The sequence below is a fragment of the Odocoileus virginianus genome, chromosome 33, assembly GCF_023699985.2.
Source record: "Odocoileus virginianus isolate 20LAN1187 ecotype Illinois chromosome 33, Ovbor_1.2, whole genome shotgun sequence".
NCBI lineage: Eukaryota > Metazoa > Chordata > Mammalia > Artiodactyla > Cervidae > Odocoileus > Odocoileus virginianus.
This window is the reverse complement of record NC_069706.1, coordinates 34,438,121-34,456,576: the sequence shown is the minus strand read 5'-3', so window position 1 is coordinate 34,456,576 and position 18,456 is coordinate 34,438,121. Positions and strand designations below refer to the sequence as shown.

The 18,456-nt window shown below is 51.3% G+C and overlaps 1 protein-coding gene across 1 annotated transcript in view; it reads left to right on the top strand.

The window, feature by feature from the left end:
* Positions 1-5,336: 5,336 nt before the first annotated feature.
* The window catches only part of ZAN (zonadhesin), a 35,564-nt gene continuing 22,444 nt past the window's right edge, over positions 5,337-18,456 (top strand). Inside the window, exons 1-15 of the mRNA XM_020875968.2 lie at positions 5,337-5,388; positions 5,881-5,977; positions 7,235-7,287; positions 7,607-7,753; positions 7,934-8,205; positions 8,371-8,458; positions 9,464-9,616; positions 11,484-11,648; positions 11,972-12,063; positions 12,586-12,664; positions 12,755-12,901; positions 13,439-13,710; positions 14,007-14,091; positions 14,914-16,113; positions 16,829-17,013. Of these exons, the coding sequence (XP_020731627.2) occupies positions 5,901-5,977; positions 7,235-7,287; positions 7,607-7,753; positions 7,934-8,205; positions 8,371-8,458; positions 9,464-9,616; positions 11,484-11,648; positions 11,972-12,063; positions 12,586-12,664; positions 12,755-12,901; positions 13,439-13,710; positions 14,007-14,091; positions 14,914-16,113; positions 16,829-17,013 (3,015 nt within the window). The 5' untranslated portion in view covers positions 5,337-5,388; positions 5,881-5,900. The remainder of the gene's footprint in view (positions 5,389-5,880; positions 5,978-7,234; positions 7,288-7,606; positions 7,754-7,933; positions 8,206-8,370; positions 8,459-9,463; positions 9,617-11,483; positions 11,649-11,971; positions 12,064-12,585; positions 12,665-12,754; positions 12,902-13,438; positions 13,711-14,006; positions 14,092-14,913; positions 16,114-16,828; positions 17,014-18,456) is intronic.

Sequence of the window (18,456 nt, the reverse complement as noted above, 5' to 3'; positions counted from 1 at the left end):
TACTTCTGATTTTACCCTTTCCCCCGACAGTCAACTTCAAATTCCTTCCCAGAAATAATGTTTCAGCCGCAAACGGCGGAGAAATACCTGTGCAGACCGCAAAAGATGTCACGAAACTGGATGGAGACTGATCCTGACCATTATCATCCGTGGGGCAGGGGGATTGGTCTTTCTGCTTGTATGGCAAAACAGAGAAGTTAGCCTGCACCCCTGCAAATATGCTCAAGGGAGGGAATGTTTTGCAATCTGCGGCAGGGAAAATATGAGCAGGTTGAGGGGTTGGAGGGTATTTGCCAAATATCTGTGTGTGTGGAGTGGGGTGGGCCGAAGCTGCGGTGGGAGGAGTCAGCCCGAGAATTTTCACTCTGCCCAAAGCGGCTCCTGGGCTACAGTGCCCTCTTCAGGCCCTCTTGGGAAATGCTAGGGTAACCTACAAGCTATAGAACCATGAGGACTCCAACCACATTTCGGAGGAAAAAAATTCGTATTATGGTTTCCACACATGCCATCTGGTTCTTACTCCACCTCTGTGAATCAGGAAGGATGGAATCTCTCTTTCTTGCTGGCAAAAATAAAGCAAAGAGACTTATCTTGAAGTCCAGGAAATCCAGTTAGTAAGTTACGGCTAGGACCTGAACTTGAGATTTAGGACTCATAACAAGACTCATAAGTCTTGTCTGTCTCCTGGCCTGAGTGCTGCCTAAACATCTCCTGGATCTTTCTTCCCCCTGACCTTCTTCCTCCACTTACTTCAGACTTCTTATTGCTTTCAATTAAAAAAAAAAAAAAAAAAAGGACTTCCCTAATGGTCCCTAGTGGTTAAGACTCTGTGCTCCCAATTCAGGGGGCATGGGTTCGATCCCTGGTCAGGGAACTAAGATCCCACATGATGGCCAAAAAATAAAATTTAAAAATTAAAAAAAAAAAACTAACAGAACCTGAAGTATATGACCTGAGTCAGGTGTGATGAGTGAGTAGGTTAAGAACATAATTTAAAAACATAATTTGTTTCACATTTATGAAGTTCCTACTGTATGCCAGCCTTTGGACTATGTACATGGAAAAGCAGAATTATGATCTGTGCTACCCACAACCGAGTGTCCTCCTAGAGTGGACAGTCCCCTTGGGGCAAAAAGACCCGCTTTCTTCTGCACTATTATAATGATGATGATTTGACGATTAACAACACATTAATCTCTGGCACCTACAAGATCCCCTGTGATTCTCACCATCATTACACGAAAGAGGACAGCAGGCATCATCCCCATTCATCAGACGGGGAAACTAAAACTAAGTTCCTCTGGGTGAGTGATTGAGCCAGCTCTTCCAACTTCCGGGTGGGATGGGTGCCAACTCAGCCTGGTTCTGAGTCAGCAGGTTACATAACTGTTTCATGGAGATGCCTCCTGTTTGTAGAGGGCTTTGCCACTTCCAAAGTGCTATCCCAGGCAGTCTTGCATTTGCTCTCATAACCGGATGAGGAGGGCAGAAACTGGAGAGGAGGACACGGAGACCCAGAGAGATCATGGAATGGTCTGGCCTGGGTCATAAGATACTGAGAGGAAGTGTCAGGACCAGGAGCCAGGCTCTGGGACTCTGGGTCCCTCTTCTGCTGGAAGCAAGCCTCATGGGGAGAAGAGTAGAGGGAATGGACGGAGGGAAGGAAACAGCTTCAGTCAATGAGGCGTGAATCCCAGGCATTTCTTGTTACCACTCTTTCCTGATCCATCCCCTGGAAAAGTCGAATGTGCCTACCACCCTTCCCACCATCCAAGTTTCCCAGCTCTGGGGCCCGTGCCTGCAGCCCCAGCTCCCACCCTTGACTGCAGCCTCTTGGCCTGCGCATCAGGCTGACCGAATGCATCTGCCTGAGCCTGGCCCCCGGGCCACCTGGGTTTCTCCTGGGCCTATCAGTCCACTGCCTTCCCCCAGTAGGTGACTGCTGCTGGAGCTGAGTTAGCAAAATGGGGCCTCTGAGACACTGGAATCTAGGGTGAAGGTTAACTATGTTATTCCCAGCTGGTCAAGGCTCATGCCTCCAAAACTCCATCATAAAACTTCGACACTGTGAAAGATTATTGGCAACAGAAAAACAGCCGAATGGTTTCCCTGCTCATGTGAATCATGTCCAAATGTCTATAAATCTCCTCGATTAAAAAATGAATTATTAAAAACTTATGCCAACCACTCACAATTTCTGTTTTTTTATAACAATTTTTTTGGTTTTTGGCTGGGCCTCATGGCGTGTAGGATCTTAGTTTCCCAACCAGGGATCGAACCTGAGCCCCTCAAATTGGAAGCATGGAGACTTAACCACTGGACCGCCAGGAAAGTGCCATGATTCTTTTTTTAATAATGATTTTCTTTTTCTGGTTTCTTGAAAACCTGAGCTATGCTGGTCTTTCTATCTTACAGATGAGGAAACTGAGGACCAGAGTGGGTGAACTAAAGGGTCCAAAGCCACACAGGGAATCCAGGAGGGGCTGCATCCCCTGGAGTTATTCCCGGGTTCTTCCACATCCCAAGGTCACCGACACCTATTCCTACCACAGCCAGTCTTGTCAGTGATAATGGCCCAGGGGCCTTGCCCATTCCGACTCCCCAAAAAGCAGAGCTCCTCCCACACCACCATCCCTTCCTGTCCTGCCTGAGCACCAACCCCCAACCCCAGACAGGTTGGAAGCTGAGACTGTCCAGCCCTGTGGCGCCAAAGAGAGGTCAGCAGGAGCAGCCCTCGGAGGACTTATTGACTAACCTGGAGGGGCTGGGGGTCACTGGGCTTCTGCTGCTTGTCCCTGGTTAACCCTTTCCTGGCTCTGTCCCGGTATTGATCGTTCTCCTCACCTGCTCTGGTTTTTTGTTTTGTTTTGTCTTGGCTACACCACCAGACATGAGAAACTTCCCCAACCAAGGACTGGACCGGTGCCCCCCTGCAGTGGAAGCTCAGAGTCTTAACCACTAGACCATCAGGGAAGTCCTCTCCTAAGCTGCTCTGGAGGAAGGGGAGATCAGGGTTTGGGCTGGGCATCTTTGTACCCCCAGCTTTGGTGCAGAAGGACAGAGAATCTTTTTTCTGGGGTTGGGCCCTTTGCGTGCTCATTCAGGCAGAAGGAGTGCCTGGAACTCCAAAGGGAGTTGGGACTTCCTTCTCCAACATCTGGAGCAGGGCAGTACCAGCCCCTCCCTGACAGCTTAGGAGGATGGCCAGCCCAGGCAGCCCCGTCATGTGTCGGGGCCAAGGCCAGGCTCTCTGGACACAGCTCTGATAGTACGGAGTGGCGGGGTGCTCCTGAAGTGCAAGGAGTGAAACTGAAGTTTACTAGGAACACCTGGGGGTGGGATACCGGAACTCGGGCTCATGAGAGTTGAGCTCTGGACAGCCCTCCAGCCAAGATACAGACATGAGAGTCAATGGGGTTTTTAAAAAGCAGCAAAGCCACCCTTTTACCTGCATGCTCATGTAGACTTGCTGTTGATGAAACTGATGAAGGTAGATCTGCTCTGACTAGGGTGTGACTCCACCCCCTGTTGGAACACACTTCTAGGAACCATGGGACTTGGCAGGACTCTGAGTAGGTACAATGCTGGACAATTGACATCATTTCTGTAGAGTTCAGTTTTCACATGAGGAAAATGAAGACAATAATTTTGCAATGAACAGAACATGAGATTCTACAGACAGCCAACAAGCACATGAAAAGATGCTCAGCATCGTTAGTCATTACAGAAATACAAATCAAAAAAACAACGAGGTAACACTTCACTCCGGTCAGAATGGCCATCATTAAAAAATGTACAAATGGCAAATGCTGGAGATGGCGTGGAGAAAAGGGAATCCCCACAGACTGTTGGTGGAATGTAAACTGGGGCAGCCACTACGGAAACCAGTGTGGAGTTTCCTCAAAAAACTGAAAGTAGAGTTGTCATATAATCCAGCAATCCGACTCCTGAGCATGTATCTGGACAAAACCGTAACTCAAAAAGATAGATGCACGCCTATGTTCATAGCAGCACTAGTCACGATAGCCAAGACATGGAAACCACTTGAATGTCCACCGATAGATGAATGGATAAAAAAGATGTGGTACATATATATAACGGAATACTACTCAGCCATAAAGAAGAATGAAATAATGCCATTTGCAGCAACATGGATGGACCTGGAGATTATAGGACTAAGTAAAGTCAGAAAGAGAAAGACAGATACCATATGCTCTCATTTATATGTAGAATCTAAAGAAATGACACAAATGAACTCACCTATGAAACAGAAACAGATGAAACAGACTCACATAGAGAACAAATTTGTGTTTGCCAATGGGGGGTGGGGGGGGAGGAATGGAATGGGAGTTTGGGGTTAGCAGATGCAAGGTATTATCTATAGGATGGATAAACAACAAGATCCTACCATATAGCACTGGGAAATATATCCAATATCCTGTGATAAACAATAATGGAAAAGACTATGAAAAAGAATATATGTATAACTGAATCACTTTGCTGTGCAGCCATAAAATATTCCTTCATATAAATAATATTTCTTAATACAATACAACCATCCATCTGGAAAACATTTGCGTGCATGCTAAGTCTTTTCATTCACGTCTGACTCTTTGCAACCCTGTGGACTGTAGCCTGTCAGACTCTGTCCATGGGATTCTTCAGGCAAGAGTACTGGACTGGGTTGCCATGTCCTCCTCCAGGCGATCTTCCTGATCCAGGGATTGAACCCACATCTCTTGCATCTGTTAGGTCTCCTGCACTGGCAAGCAGATTCTTTACCACTAGCAACACCTGGGAAGCCCAACAAACATTTAGGTAACCTTGATTTTTCCTTCCTGTTGTGAATGGTGCTGCAATTAACATCTTTAAGGCATGTACATCTTTGTGAAAATACACACATATTTCTGCAGATAGACTCCTAGAAAGGTAAACTGGATCCAAGAGAAACACATTTGAAAGTTGAATAGTCATTGTCAAATTACCTTCTAAGATGCTTTCATCAACATATTCTTAGCATGAGCATATTTGAGTGTGTCTACCTGTACCGTGACCAACACTCAATGCTTCAGTCCTCTGAACTGTTGCCAACATGAAAGTTGTAGTCTTGATCAGCATTTCCCTTATGATGACGGAAGCAGAACCTCTTTTCCAATGTCACCTGGCTCCTTGTCGGTCTTCCTCTGTGACTTGTCTTTTTCAATTCTTTGCCAAGAAGCATTTTCAGTCCTCACTTTGCTCCATCTTTCTGTTGCCTTCGCCCCTGTTGCCAGCTATGAAGAACTTTAGGTTTGAAATGGTTGGAATTCTTCAGACAATGTTCCACTGGATCTCAGAATCCATGGTTACTATTGAAAATTCCGGTGCCATGCTGATTCCTGATCTTTAGTAGGTGACCTGCTTTTTTCTGTCTGAAAGTGTTTGGGATTGTCTCTTCAGCCCTGACAGTCTGAGATTTCATGACACACCTTTCATGGGTCTCTTTGCATTTGTCAGAATGGACCCCTTTTTAATCAAGAGACTCAATTGTCAGTTCTGGGGAATCTTCTTCTGTGTTTTTTCTTAAGTAATTTCTTTTTCTTTGTTATTTCTTTTCTGGACTCTCCTGGTTGAATGTCAGTCATCCTGGACCGAGTCTCTCTCTCGCTTTTCTTCCTCTCTTTCTTTCCCTCTCTCTTGTTCTCATTTTATTTCTCTTGATGTCAACGTTTAACTCTTCTGTAGGGGTTTAGGTTTCAGTTCTCATAGTTTCCATTTCCCAGAGCGTTCTTGTGTTCTCCGGGCAGTTTTCTGGCTTCCTCAGTAGGATGCCAAGCGAGGAGGGGCAGGCGGGGATAAGGCGGCCTGGGCTCCTCACTCTGCCTTCCTCCTCTCCCCGAGAGCCGCCTCTGAGGTCCTGCATGGCTCCTCCAGTCTGGACTCTGGTGCTGCTGCTGGGGGCTGCCTGGGGCCAGGGCCACATGCCTGGCCCCACCCGGTAAGCTGGGCTCAGGGGGGCTTTGGGGTGCCTCTGAGGAAGAGAGCGAGGGGCAAAGCTGGAAGGGACAAGTGGGCTGGTGATGAACGGTGTGGCCCCGGGGAGGAAGGAGGGACCCCCTGATGGGTGTCAGGAGGCTCCTGAACAGAAGCGGCGGGGCCCTGCAGCCCGCTGAGCCTGGACCTGGGGGTGTGAGCCGCTGCGCAGAAGCGGGACAGAGGTGAAGTGTCAGGGGACAGGGAGGAGGTGCAGAGCTCGGGAGACAGGTCTGGGGGCGGCAAGGGAGGACAGAGAGGCTGGGTTCTCAGAAAATGGACAAAACCCAGGGCAGACCCAGTGGACAGAGACACAACAAGTTGGAAGCAGCAACAAATGATGGATGGCTTGGTGTCCTGGAACTTGTTTGAGAGGATTTTTTTTTTTTTTAACATTTATCGATGTGGCTGTGTCGGGTCTTAGTCGTGGCACTCGGGATTTTTGCTGCATCCTGCGGGCTCGGTCACTGTGGCTCATGGGTTCGGTCGTTGCCGCATGCAGGCCTGGTCGCCCCAGGGCATGTGGGATCCTAGTTCCCCAACCAGGGATCGAACCCTAGTCCCCTGCATTGCAAGGCAGATTCTTAACCACTAAACCACCAGGGAAGTCCCGTGTTTGAAGGGTTATGGACAAGCAGGACTTGAACTACTAAAACAAACAGCTGTCCTATGTGGCCCACGCCACCGGGGAAAGGCCACTGGCTTCTCTCTGGAATCTGTAAGGTGTCACTGGTCTCTGTGTTCAGTCAGGGCAGGACCGTTCCCACCACCCATCTGGCAACACCAGGCCCATATAGTCCCTACTCCGTGGGGAAAACTTGGGCAACAGCCCAGGAAAACCTCGACCTGAAATAAAGAGATGCCTCAGATGTAAACTCCCAGGTGGTGTGTGAGAATTCCCTCACAGAGAAGCTCGTTCTTCTTATGCAAGAGAACCATGCGTGACATCCTGGGCACAGCGGGTGGAGGGAGCCAGAGGGGACGTGAGGCGCTTGGAGGGGAGATGCTCTTTAGGAGACAGATGACGAGGTGAGAAGGCTGTGAGTGACCTTTTTGAAAACCCTCAAGTAAGTGTATGTTCCCTGCATACACGTTGATACAAGATGGATAAAAAGAAAGGGACAAACTTCCAGAAAGCTCACAATCGTGGAGGCTTAGCAGTTCTTGGTAATGGCGAGAACTACATTCCCCCTCCCCCTTCTTTTCCCAAATCAATACCAAGGAAAGAGAAGCCTCCAGACTGGAAGCCCCTCGCTCGCAACTCACGGGAAAACTGTGAGTTGAAACCTGGGACTGCTCGGACCTCCAGTCCCTCCCAGGGGTGGCCACCGCAGGTGCTCTTGGCCCTGCGTTGACATAAACATGTAATAAATACGTGAAGGGCAACCCTCAGAGGATGGAGGGTGGAGGGAGCCGGGGAGGAGCAGAGAACAAGCCCTGCCTGAAAGGTTCACATTCAAATGAACAACAGCAAGGCAGGAGGCTGCCTAGAGGAGCCTGCCTGCCTGGGACCTCGGTTTGCCACCCCCGACCTAGACACCCTCCGCACACACCACTGGGGCTGGCTCTGCAGGCTCCCCTCTCCTCTCCCCAGCCATTCTCACCCACTGTGATTTTGAGGATGACTCCAGACCCCTCTGTGATTGGAGCCAAGCGACTAAAGACGATGGAGACTGGACTCGAGAAAGCCAGCCCTCCCCCGCCAGTGGCACTGGGCCCCCCGGGGGGTACCCCAGTGGAGGTGAGGAGGCTGAAGGTTTAGGGAGGCAGCTGGAAGGTGGACAGCGGCAGGTTTGGGTGCAGGGAGCTGGCCGGAAGTGGGTGTTAGGGCTCTGGGAAAGGGCTGGGGGGGGGCAGCCCTTGGGGGGGTGCTGGGTGGGGGTGGGCAAGGCTTCATCATTCAGGGCTCTGCCTCCCCCAGAGGGCTACTACCTGCACATGGACTCCAGCGCCTTCCACCCGGGCGGGGTGGCCCGCCTGCAAAGCCCCCCGATATGGGAGCAGGGCCCCCTCTGCGTGCGCTTCGCCTACTACATGTTTGGGCTGTCGTGGGGCGCCCAACTCAAGCTGTGGCTGGCCTCAGACGCCAAGGGCAAGCACCCCAACCTGCTGTGGAAACACGTGAACACACAAAGCCCCTCCTGGATCCCCACCGCCGTCACGGTGCCTCTGGGCCTTGTCCTGCCCAGCCGGGTGAGGCTGCAGGCAGAGTCTGAGGTCCCCATGGGAATCTGGGTGTTGGGCGGGGGGTCCAGGAGAGGGCACAGGGGCTAGGGGGGCTTCTGAGTTCAGGCAGGAAAGTGGGAGCCTGAGGCAAAGGGGCTCATGGGGCGGGTGGCCCCCTCCTCCCTCCCGCAGCTGATATTTGAAGGCACGTGGGGCAGCACGACTTATCTGGACATCGCTCTGGACGCTATCTCTATCCGTCGGGGCTCCTGCAATCGGGGTGAGCCCACATCCTGCCTCCTCTCTCTCCTCACCCTTTATGTAGGTGCCCAGGTGGCAGGACTCGCTCAGGGACCGTGACCCTGGCTTCTCCCAGACTTAGGGCGACTTGCTTCCATCTACCTCCACACCCCACACCTGATTCCTGCAGTTGCCACGTCTGAAGACAGGTTCTCCTGGGACACACAACTGGGGCGACACCTGTCCTAAAGTGACTGGCCTTTCTGGTTTGCCCAGGGCTGTACCTACATTAGCACCAAAAGTCCTGCATCCCAGGGAACACTCAGTCTCTGACAAACATGGGTGTCCGGTCGACCTGGCTGTAATTAATACTCCAGATCCATTCCGAATTGGCCCTCTAAGCTGATGTTTGAGATTCAAGGGGAATAAATTCAAAGGAAGGGGAATAAATGCACCAGAAGGTGCATGCAAGGAACTAACACTTAATGAACACAGGCACTGTGCGAGATGCTCCTGCACGCGATGTAACTTAAAACAGGCCGGTGCTCTTGTTCCCATTTTATTGATGGGGAAACTGAGGCTTGGACGGCTTACGTAACCTGTGGCAGGAACACAGCCGCTGGGGAGTGGGACCAAATCTGCCTGGCAAGCTGGCAGTGGTAACATCAGGACCCAGGTTGGGACTCGGGAGTCTGACTCCAGACTGAGGCGATCTTTTCTTTTTTTATTTTATTTTATATGGGAGTATTGGACTTCCCAGGTGGCACGAGTGGTAAAGAACCTACCTGCTAATGCAGGAGACTCCAGAGACGCGGGTCAGGAAGATCCCCTGGAGGAGGGCATGGCAACCCACTCCAGTATTCTTGCCTGGAGAATCCCATGGACAGAGGAGCCTGGTGGGCTACAGTCCACAGGGTCGCAAAGAGTCGAATACGACTGAGGAGACCCAGCATGCATACACACACATGGAGTGTAGCTGATTCGTGATGTTGTGTCTGAGGCATACTTTTCTGAGCCGTCTCCTTCCTCCTTTCTCTCCTCTCAGTCTGCATGATGCAGACGTGCAACTTTGACACTCTGAAAGATCTCTGTGGCTGGAGCTGGATCTCGACGCCCTCTGGGGCCAAGTGGGTCCAGAAGAAGGGGCCGACGGGGGTGCAGGAAGTGGGACCCGAGGGAGACTACTCTAGCCCTGGGGGTGAGTAACGGCCACGCTTCTGTCCTCTGACTTTCTGAGCTTCTAGAGACCTTTGCGGACATTTACGATGCTTCTCTGACCACCCTACCGTAACTCCCTTGGGATGGAGTTACCTCCAACCTCCATCAGCTTAAGTTACAGGGCAGAAAGCAAACTCTAAGTGCCCAGCCAGCTCCCCCCGCCATTGCCACCCCCAAAGGTCTACCCGGCAGACCCAACACCACCCTCTCCTCACCTCTTTTCCCCGTCACCCTCCCTTCATTCATCCAACGAACATTTATTGAGCACCTACGATGTGCCAGGTACTGTCCCACACCAGAGTGGTGTGGAAGGAGATGGGGAGACAGTTTCTGAAACAATGAAGAAGTAAATTATACAGTTATAAGTTGACCAGTGCTATCAGGGGGAAAAAAATTGAACAAAGTAAGGGGATTGGGAGCAGGGTAGGCTGGGAGTTTTAAATAGCGTGGTCGGAGGAGGTCTCATAGAGGTCACGTTTGAGCATAAACTTTTAGGAGGTGAGGGAGAGGGGCATGAAATTATTGAGGGGAAGAACATTCTAAGCAAAGGGGCCAGCCTTGCAAAGACCCTGAGTGGGGAGTGGACTGGGGGTGGTTGTTGAAACACAGCAGGGAGCCACATGCCTAGGATGGAGAAGATGAGCCCAGATGGGTCCTGGGTGGTTCAGAGCACTTGGAGCTTTGAAGGCCGTTGTCAGGACTAACTGTAGCTTTTATTCTACATGGATGCAGGGGCCATTGCAGGAGCAGGGGAGTGGCCTGCTCTGACTTACGTTTAAAAGGATCCCCAGGTTGTTTTTGTCCTAGAATCCACTGAAGGGACAGGGCAAGGGCAGAGTCCATTCTTCTCCATCCCTCCCTCTGATCCCCTCCTCTGATCTTTTCTCCTGCTTGAGGTTTGCCTTCTAGAAAGACTTGGAGAAAACCCCACCTCACCTTCATACTAAGACCCTGGAGAGCAGGGCCAGCCCATCTCTACATCTCCCTCAGCATTTAGCACTATACCTCATGCCCAGCAGTTTCAGCAAATGTTATCGGGGGTTCCCTTCCCTTTTTTCTCTCCTCCTTTCCCCATCTTGCTCCCTTATGTTTTCCCATCGTTCTTCCCTTCTCCTCCTGCATCTTCTTTTCCGCGTCTCAGACGTCCCCATATCAACACTTGTTGCTTCCTTTCCCCCTTTTACCCCTCCCCTCCTCCTTCCCTGCTGGCTCCTTTCTTTTCTCCAGCCCGCTTCCTGCCATTCTCTCCATTTCAGCCTTCTTCTCTCCTCTACAAAGCCCACCTTTCTCAGGGGCTCCCTGGGTCAAGCGTGCTCTCCAGGTAGAAGTCCTTGGGTGTCGTGACATGTGCCTCCTTAATCCACACCCCTCCGTGGCACCCCCCTCCTGCAGCCCAGCTTCCAGGCTACCTACCAGTTGCACCACAGAGTGAGGTCCAGGCTGATCAGTTGCCTGAGCTGGTGGGCTGGTGGGGGTGGGCGGCTGGGCGGGGACATCCCCGCAGTCAGCATCATACCCGCATCTCACCACTCTGTGAGTCACTCACATCCAGTGGCTCAAGAACAGGAAGAGGAAGTGACTCTGAGGGGACCTCAAACATCAGAATCCAAAGGACAGGTCTCTGACTGCTGCTTCTGACAAGATGCTGCGTTTCCTGCGTCCTCATCCCGACCTGCCAAGCATTTCTGGAAGAAACCAAGGCCTCAGCCATTCGTGTGATGGGTGTAGGCTCACCTCGGTGCTGGCTTATCCTTGGCAGCTATTAAAGCTCCCCGGGGCCAGGCTCCCTGCCCCTGCAGCCCCTAGCCCTGGGTCACTCCCCACTTTACTGATCTTTTCCTCCCCAGATGGCTATTACATGCTTCTGGACCCCAAGAATGCAAAAGCAAGTCAGAAATCTGTCCTCCTGAGCCCCCTGATCCAGTCCTCCGGCTGCCTGAGTCTGTCCTTTCACTACATCCTCCGTGGCCGGTCTCCCGGTGCAGGCTTCATGGCCTACGCATCTGTCTTAGGTGAGAATGACAGTGTCACAGGATTCATACTGTCCTGAGGCTCTTTTTCCAGGGTTGGGTTGACGAGGAAATGGGGGGCATCCCCCAGGGTCTGGGGAAATCTGGGATACTGGCAAGATGATTCCGTGGGGTGGAATTTGGGAGCAGGGAGGGCATGGGCTTCTGGAAAAATAGATTTAAAAAAACCAGGAGAGTGAGACAAAAGGATGTGCTGAGAACCTACTCCAGATATTCCCTCGGCTACTCCTCCTTCTGAGTACTGGTGTGACTTCATTTCCCAGCCCCCTTCATCTCATGGCTCTCTTGCGTTCCTTCCATCGTAGGCAGCATCCGGAAACACACCATCTTCTCAGGACAACCTGGACCCAACTGGCAGCCTGTCTCTGTCAATTACACAGGCCAGGGACAGATTCAGGTATAGAGCAGCAAGGGGTCAGGTCTCCTTTTATGGGAGGCGTGCTCGATATTGACATGGACTGAGAGTTTGGGCCCTGGAAGCCGGGTGCCTGGGTCCCTGCATAGAGTAAAATCAGATGGAGGGGGCTGAGCTTTTAGGCAGGGCTTCCCTGGAAGCTCAGCTGGTAAAGAATCCGCCTGCAGTGCAGGAGAGCCCAGTTCAACTCCTGGGTCGGAAAGATCCCCTGGAGAAGGGAGAGTCAACCCACTCCAGTTTTCTTGGGCTTCCTGGTGGTTCAGACAGTAAAGAATCCATCTGCAATGCAGGAGACCTGGGTTCAGTCCCTGGGTTGGGAAGATCCCCTGGAGGAGAGCATGGCAACTCACTCCAGTATTCTTGCCTGAGGAATCCCTGAGGACAGAGGCGCCTGGTGGGCTATAGCCTATGGGGTCACAAAGAGCCGGACACGACTGAGTGACTGAGCATACAGAGTGTTTATGCTGTTTCCTCACTCCTGGGCCCTTCTCCCTCTCCCTTCAGTTCACCTTGGTGGGCGTGTTTGCAAAGATCCCAGAGCCAGCGGTGGCCGTGGATGCAATCAGCGTTGCTCCCTGTGGGGGTGAGAGGGGCTCAGAGAACAGTGTGGGGGTTGAGAGGGGAATAGAGAGCATGGCGCAGATTTCTCACACCTCCAATTCTGATTCCCCAGAGAGCTTTCCTCAGTGTGACTTTGAAGACAAGGACCACCCCTTCTGTGACTGGGTCCAGGTATTACAGGATGGCGGACACTGGACCCAGGGAAGCGCAAATACGCTCATCCACGGTATAGGTCCCTTCGGAATCTCCCTCAGTGGAGGTGAGGAGATGAAGGATCCCTCAAGGCAACGAGTTCCTGAATCTGCTCACGGCTAGTGGGCGGGCTGGTGTGATGGACACAAGATGTAGGTGGTGAGGATCAACCAGGGGGTGTTTACTGGAAAGCGGTAATGGGGCCAGAGCTCTGGAAGCGACAGAGGTAGAATGAGTTGAGGATTATTACGTTCTGGGTTTGCTTGAAAACCCCCTAAGAAAATCCAGGCATTGCATTTCTCATTGAGCCCAAGGCCTCAAAATCCACTGTCGTTTTCAGTCAAGACATTTACTGATGCAGCCAGTACAGGAGTCTGGGTTGCTGGTTTGGTTTTCCCTTTCTTTCTGATCCTGCCTTCTTCCAGTGAGAAGTCTACAAAGAGCAGGAAACCAAACCAAACAACAAACTAAAAAGCCCACTGCAATGTGAGGAGTTTGGGTGTTTGCATCTCATCCCCACTTGGAAAGCAAGGCAACGCTCAGGAAAGCACAGGCCTTGTCCTCTGGGGGTTTCTCACCTTGCCCGTTCCCTTCTTATGCCCAGAAAGTCACTTCGTCTACCTTGAGGCTGACAAGTTCTCCCAGGAAGGCCAGTCTTACAAACTGGTGAGCCGGCCCTTCTGTGCCCCAGGTGCCATCTGTGTGGCATTCACCTACCACATGGATGGCCGCGGCAAGGGCACGAAGCTCAGGCTTCAGCTGGGGAGCCCTGCAGGCAGCCCCCCAAGTTCTCTCTGGGAACGAGTTGGGTCTCAGGGCCCTGACTGGCTGAACGAGTCCACGACCATCCCTTCGGGACATCAACAGCCTATGCAGGTGAGGAACGGCGAGAGTCACTGCGTGAGCGTTGCTGTGGGGCTGGTGAGGGGGATGTGGTCCGGGAGCACAATCAGGACTTCAAGGATGGATCTCTGGAGGAAGGGTGGATCAGAGGGTACTCTGTGCTCCCCATCAGGCTCTCCGACCCCTGGGAAGGCCAGGGTCCACATGGCACTGTTGAGGCCAGAATAAGGCGACATCTTGGTGGAAGACAGACTCTCTGCCCAGAGTCACCGCGTTGCCAGGCCTTCACTTCTATTTCTCTCTTGTTTTTTTCTCCCTCGGACCTTCAGCTGATGTTTGAGGTTGAGAGGGGCTCCCATGCTGACTTCGTCGTTGCTTTGGGTTTCATCTTCATCAGTCAGGGGAGCTGTCGAGGTAAGACGGGACCCCAGGCCCCGGAAAGGGGGCCACGCTCTGGGATGAGCGGCACTTGAGCTTCTCTGCACACGCTGTTCACAACTCACTGATCAGAGACTTATGATTGCGTCCTTTGTCACCCGAACATTACTGACTGGAGGCATTTCAATGTTCACGTACATAACAAATTGCTGGCCACAGGCATTCATTTCTGCAAACACCAACACCGCCCCCCCCACTACCCTTTCAATAATGTGTTAAAATGCAAGTCCACTTTTGTGTCCTGGTGGTTCATTTGGTTAAGAATCCACCTGCAATGCAGGAGGCCCAGGTTTGATCCCTGAGTTAGGAAGATCCCCTGGAGAAGGGATAGGCTACCCACTCCAGTATTCTTGCCTGAAGAATTCCTTGGACGGAAGAGCCTGGTGAGCTACAGTCCACGGGGTCGCAAAGAGTCGGACACAACTGAGTGACTAATACTTTGGTGCCCGAGGCCCCACAAAGCTTTGTCTTCTGTGTTCTGCCCACCTGTACCTTCCCGGCCCCGTTGGAATGCTTGCTTGGATAAATGTGGCCTTGGCGCCATGGATTTCTGTGGTTGGACCCCTTACCCAGTGAACGGTGAACCTGAAGGGAAGGCTCACATCCCGTTTGTTTCGTTTCCCGAACCCAGCGCAAGAGCAGACATATAGTAGGGGCAGTTTTTGTTGAGTGTTGAGTGAGTGGAGATTGAGTTGGGATTAGAAGAGGTGTGACAAAGTTACCCACTCCAATTAGATGGGGGTCAAGATGGGGGTGGTGTGATTTTGACTAAACTCCAGGAATTTTTTTTCTTTGCAGGACCTGCATCTACAGCGCTCCCTCCCAAACCTCTAGGTCCCCCTACTGGCCCTTCTGAAACCCCTGCCCACACAGAAAAACCTGTGACCCCTGAAGAAACATCCACCACCTCCAGTGAAATATCCCATGTCCCCACGGAAAAACCTGTGGCCGCCACAGAAAAACCAACTGTCCCCAATGAAGCACCTACTGTTCCCACAGAAAAGCCCAGTGTCCCCACAGAAAAGACCACCACTCCCACTAAGAAGACCATCATTCCCACAGAAAAGCCCACCATCCTCCCTGAAGAACCCACCTTCCTACCTGAATGGCCCTTTTCCCCTAGTGAATGGCCCCCCCCTGTCCCTACAGAAAAACCCACAATCCCCACTGAAAAGACCACCATCTCCACTGAAAAAATAACCATCCCCAGAGAAAAAACCATGGTCCCCACAGAAAAGACCACCATTCCCACAGAAAAAACAACCATTTCCACAGAAAAAGTCACTGTCCCCATGGAAAAGACCACCATTCCCACAGAAAAAACAACCATCTCCACAGAAAAAAACACTGTCCCCACTGAAAAGACCACCATTCCCACAGAGAAAACCACTGTCCCCACTGAAAAGACCACCTTTCCCACAGAAAAAACCACTGTCCCCACCAAAAAGACCACCATTCCCACCAAAAAGACCACCATTCCCACAGAAAAAACAACCATCTCCATAGAAAAAACCACTGTCCCCACTGAAAAGACCACCATTCCCACAGAAAAAACCACTGTCCCCACTGAAAAGACCACCATTCCCACAGAAAAAACCACTGTCCCCACTCAAAAGGCCACCATTCCCACAGAAAAAACCACTGTCCCCACCCAAAAGGCCACCATTCCCACCAAAAAGACCACCTTTCCCACAGAAAAAACCACTGTCCCCACCAAAAAGACCACCATTCCCACAGGAAAGCCCACTGTCCCCACCCAAGAGGCCACCATTCCCACAGAAAAAACCACTGTCCCCACCAAAAAGACCACCATTCCCACCAAAAAGACCACCATTCCCACAGGAAAGCCCACCGTCCCCACTGAAAGGCCCACAACTCCCATGACACCCCAGCCCAGCCCAGCTCTTGTACCCACTCAGCCGACAGCCTTCACGATGCCAAGTACCTCCATGACCCCTGTGACCCCGGCCACCACTACAACCCCGAGACCTACTCCTGGTATGTGGTGGAGCCTCGGACAAAGAGCTGGAAGTCAGGGACAGTGGTGAGGAGAGAGGGCTGGGGAAACGCATGCTGTAGAAAAGTGCAGTCTCAGAGGGAAGAGGAACCAATCATGGTGACTTTAGAAAGAAAGCTGAGGACAACATTGAGAAGGACGGTGGGGGCGGGGTGGGGTGGGGGATGGGTGGGGTGGGGTTGTTGCGAACCAACCACTAGAATTACTAGTGCTTCTTCTTTTACTGAGATGTAATTCACTGCCGTCAAATTCATCCTTTCAAAGTGTATGATTTGGTGGTTTTAGTGTGTTCACAAAATTGTGCAACCACCCTCCCTTTTCCATTTCAAGACATTTTGCATCACCTCAAAAAGAAAGCCCATATTCATCAGTGGGCGCTCCCTGTCCCCCAACCCCTCAGCCCTTGACCACCACAAACCTGCTTTCTATCTCTATGGATTTGCCTGTTCTGGACAATTCATAACAGGAATGATGTTATAGGTGGTCTTTTGTGACTGGCTTCTTTTTCTCAGCATGTGTTTTTGTCAAGGTTGTGGTTCATCCAGGCTGTGGTTTGTGTCAGGACTTCGTTGCTTTGAATGGCTGAGTAACATGGCCCTACTTCCTTGAGGAGAATGGTGGCGGGGTGGGGGGTTGCTGGGTAGAGGGGAGACAGGAGAAAAGCTGGGGGTTTAATGGAGGCTGGTTTCCCCTCAGCCATGTGCCCCCCGAATGCCCACTACGAACGCTGTGCCTGCCCAGCGTCCTGCCAGAGCCCCAAGCCCACCTGTGGTCTCTCTTGCAAGCCTGGCTGTGTCTGCAATTCAGGCTTTCTGTTCAACGACTCCCGCTGCATCAACGCCTCTTCCTGCAAATGCTTCTACAATGAAAATTACTACAAGGTGAGACCTGGGGCTGGCCACTCCCCCAGAGGGAGACTGTGAGCCGAACCCCTGGGGTCTGGCGCCACCTACTCTCCAGTTTGGCATAAATTTGGGTCCATGGGATATTCTCAAGGGGTCAGCTCTCAGGCAGTGATGACCTGGTGCTGGAGTCTTTCATTCATAGTTCCCCAGCCAGGGATTGAACCCTCAACCCTTGCAGTGGAGGCGAAGAGTCTTAACCACTGGACCGCCAGGGAAGTCTGGCAGCATGTGGCTTTTGATGGTCTGTCTGTTCACACAATAAATATTTGTTAAGCAGTCACTTTGGCCCAGCCTGACTCTAGGCTGTGCAGAAGATCCTGTGGTCCTGAGGCCCTGTCCTCGGTGCTCTTGGAAGCTTTGAAATTTTTGTATTTCTCCATCCTGTAGAGGCAGCCATGACGCACTAGACCCTAGACCAGCCAGCTATTGCTGGGCCCTTATCTCCATCCTCAGGAAAGTCAGGGGTCCCTGTGTATACAGAGAGCCCCGGACACTGAGTACATTCAGGCATTTTCAGGGCAGAGTGAAGCATCCCAGAACCTTCTTCCAAAGGAACTTGCAGGGAATTCTCTGGTTGTCTAGTGGTTAGAACTCGGCACTTTCACTGCCAGGGCCCTGGGTTCAATCCCTCATTGGGGAAATACAGATATAGCCAAAACAAAATAAATGAACAAGGAATTTGCAGATTCTGATAGGATCGGTCAAAGGAGAGGTGATTCTAGTCTTGTCTCTCCTACTTGATTGCCCCCAGGCACCCCCAGAGTTTCTGAAGGCTGCTGGCCAGTGCTGTCCAGAAGGGACAGATGCAAGCCTCATAAGGCACTTATGTGTCCTAATAGCCACCTTAAAAAAAAGGATGGGACTTCCCTGGTGAGCCAGTGGTTAAGACTTCACCTTCCAATGCAGGGGGATGTGAGTTCAATCCCTGGTCAGGAAGCTAAGATCCCACAAGCCTTGGGGCTGAAAAAAACAAAGCAAAACGTAAAAAGGGAGTATTGTAACAAATTCAGTAAAGACTTTAAAAATGGTCCACATCAAAAAAAAATCTTGAAAAAAAACAAAGGTACAAGGAAACAGGTTAAATTAACTCCAGTCATCTACCTATTTCAACAGGTAATTAATATTTATTAATGAGATTGTTTATGTACCTTTTTTTTTTTTAATCCAATGAAGTCTTCAAAATTCAATGTGTATTTCACACTTAGAGCCAATGTCAATCTGCACCAGCTACATTTGAAGAGCTCAGTGGCCAGATGTGGGCTATTGCCCATTATATATATATATATGCCATTATATTAAACAGAGCCGCCGAGAGTCAGGCTGATCTGAGTTGCAGCCTGGCTCTGGCACTTGTTTACTGAGTGACCCTGGCAAGGTTCTCTCTTGACCTCTTCAAATCTGTTTCCATATCTATAAAAC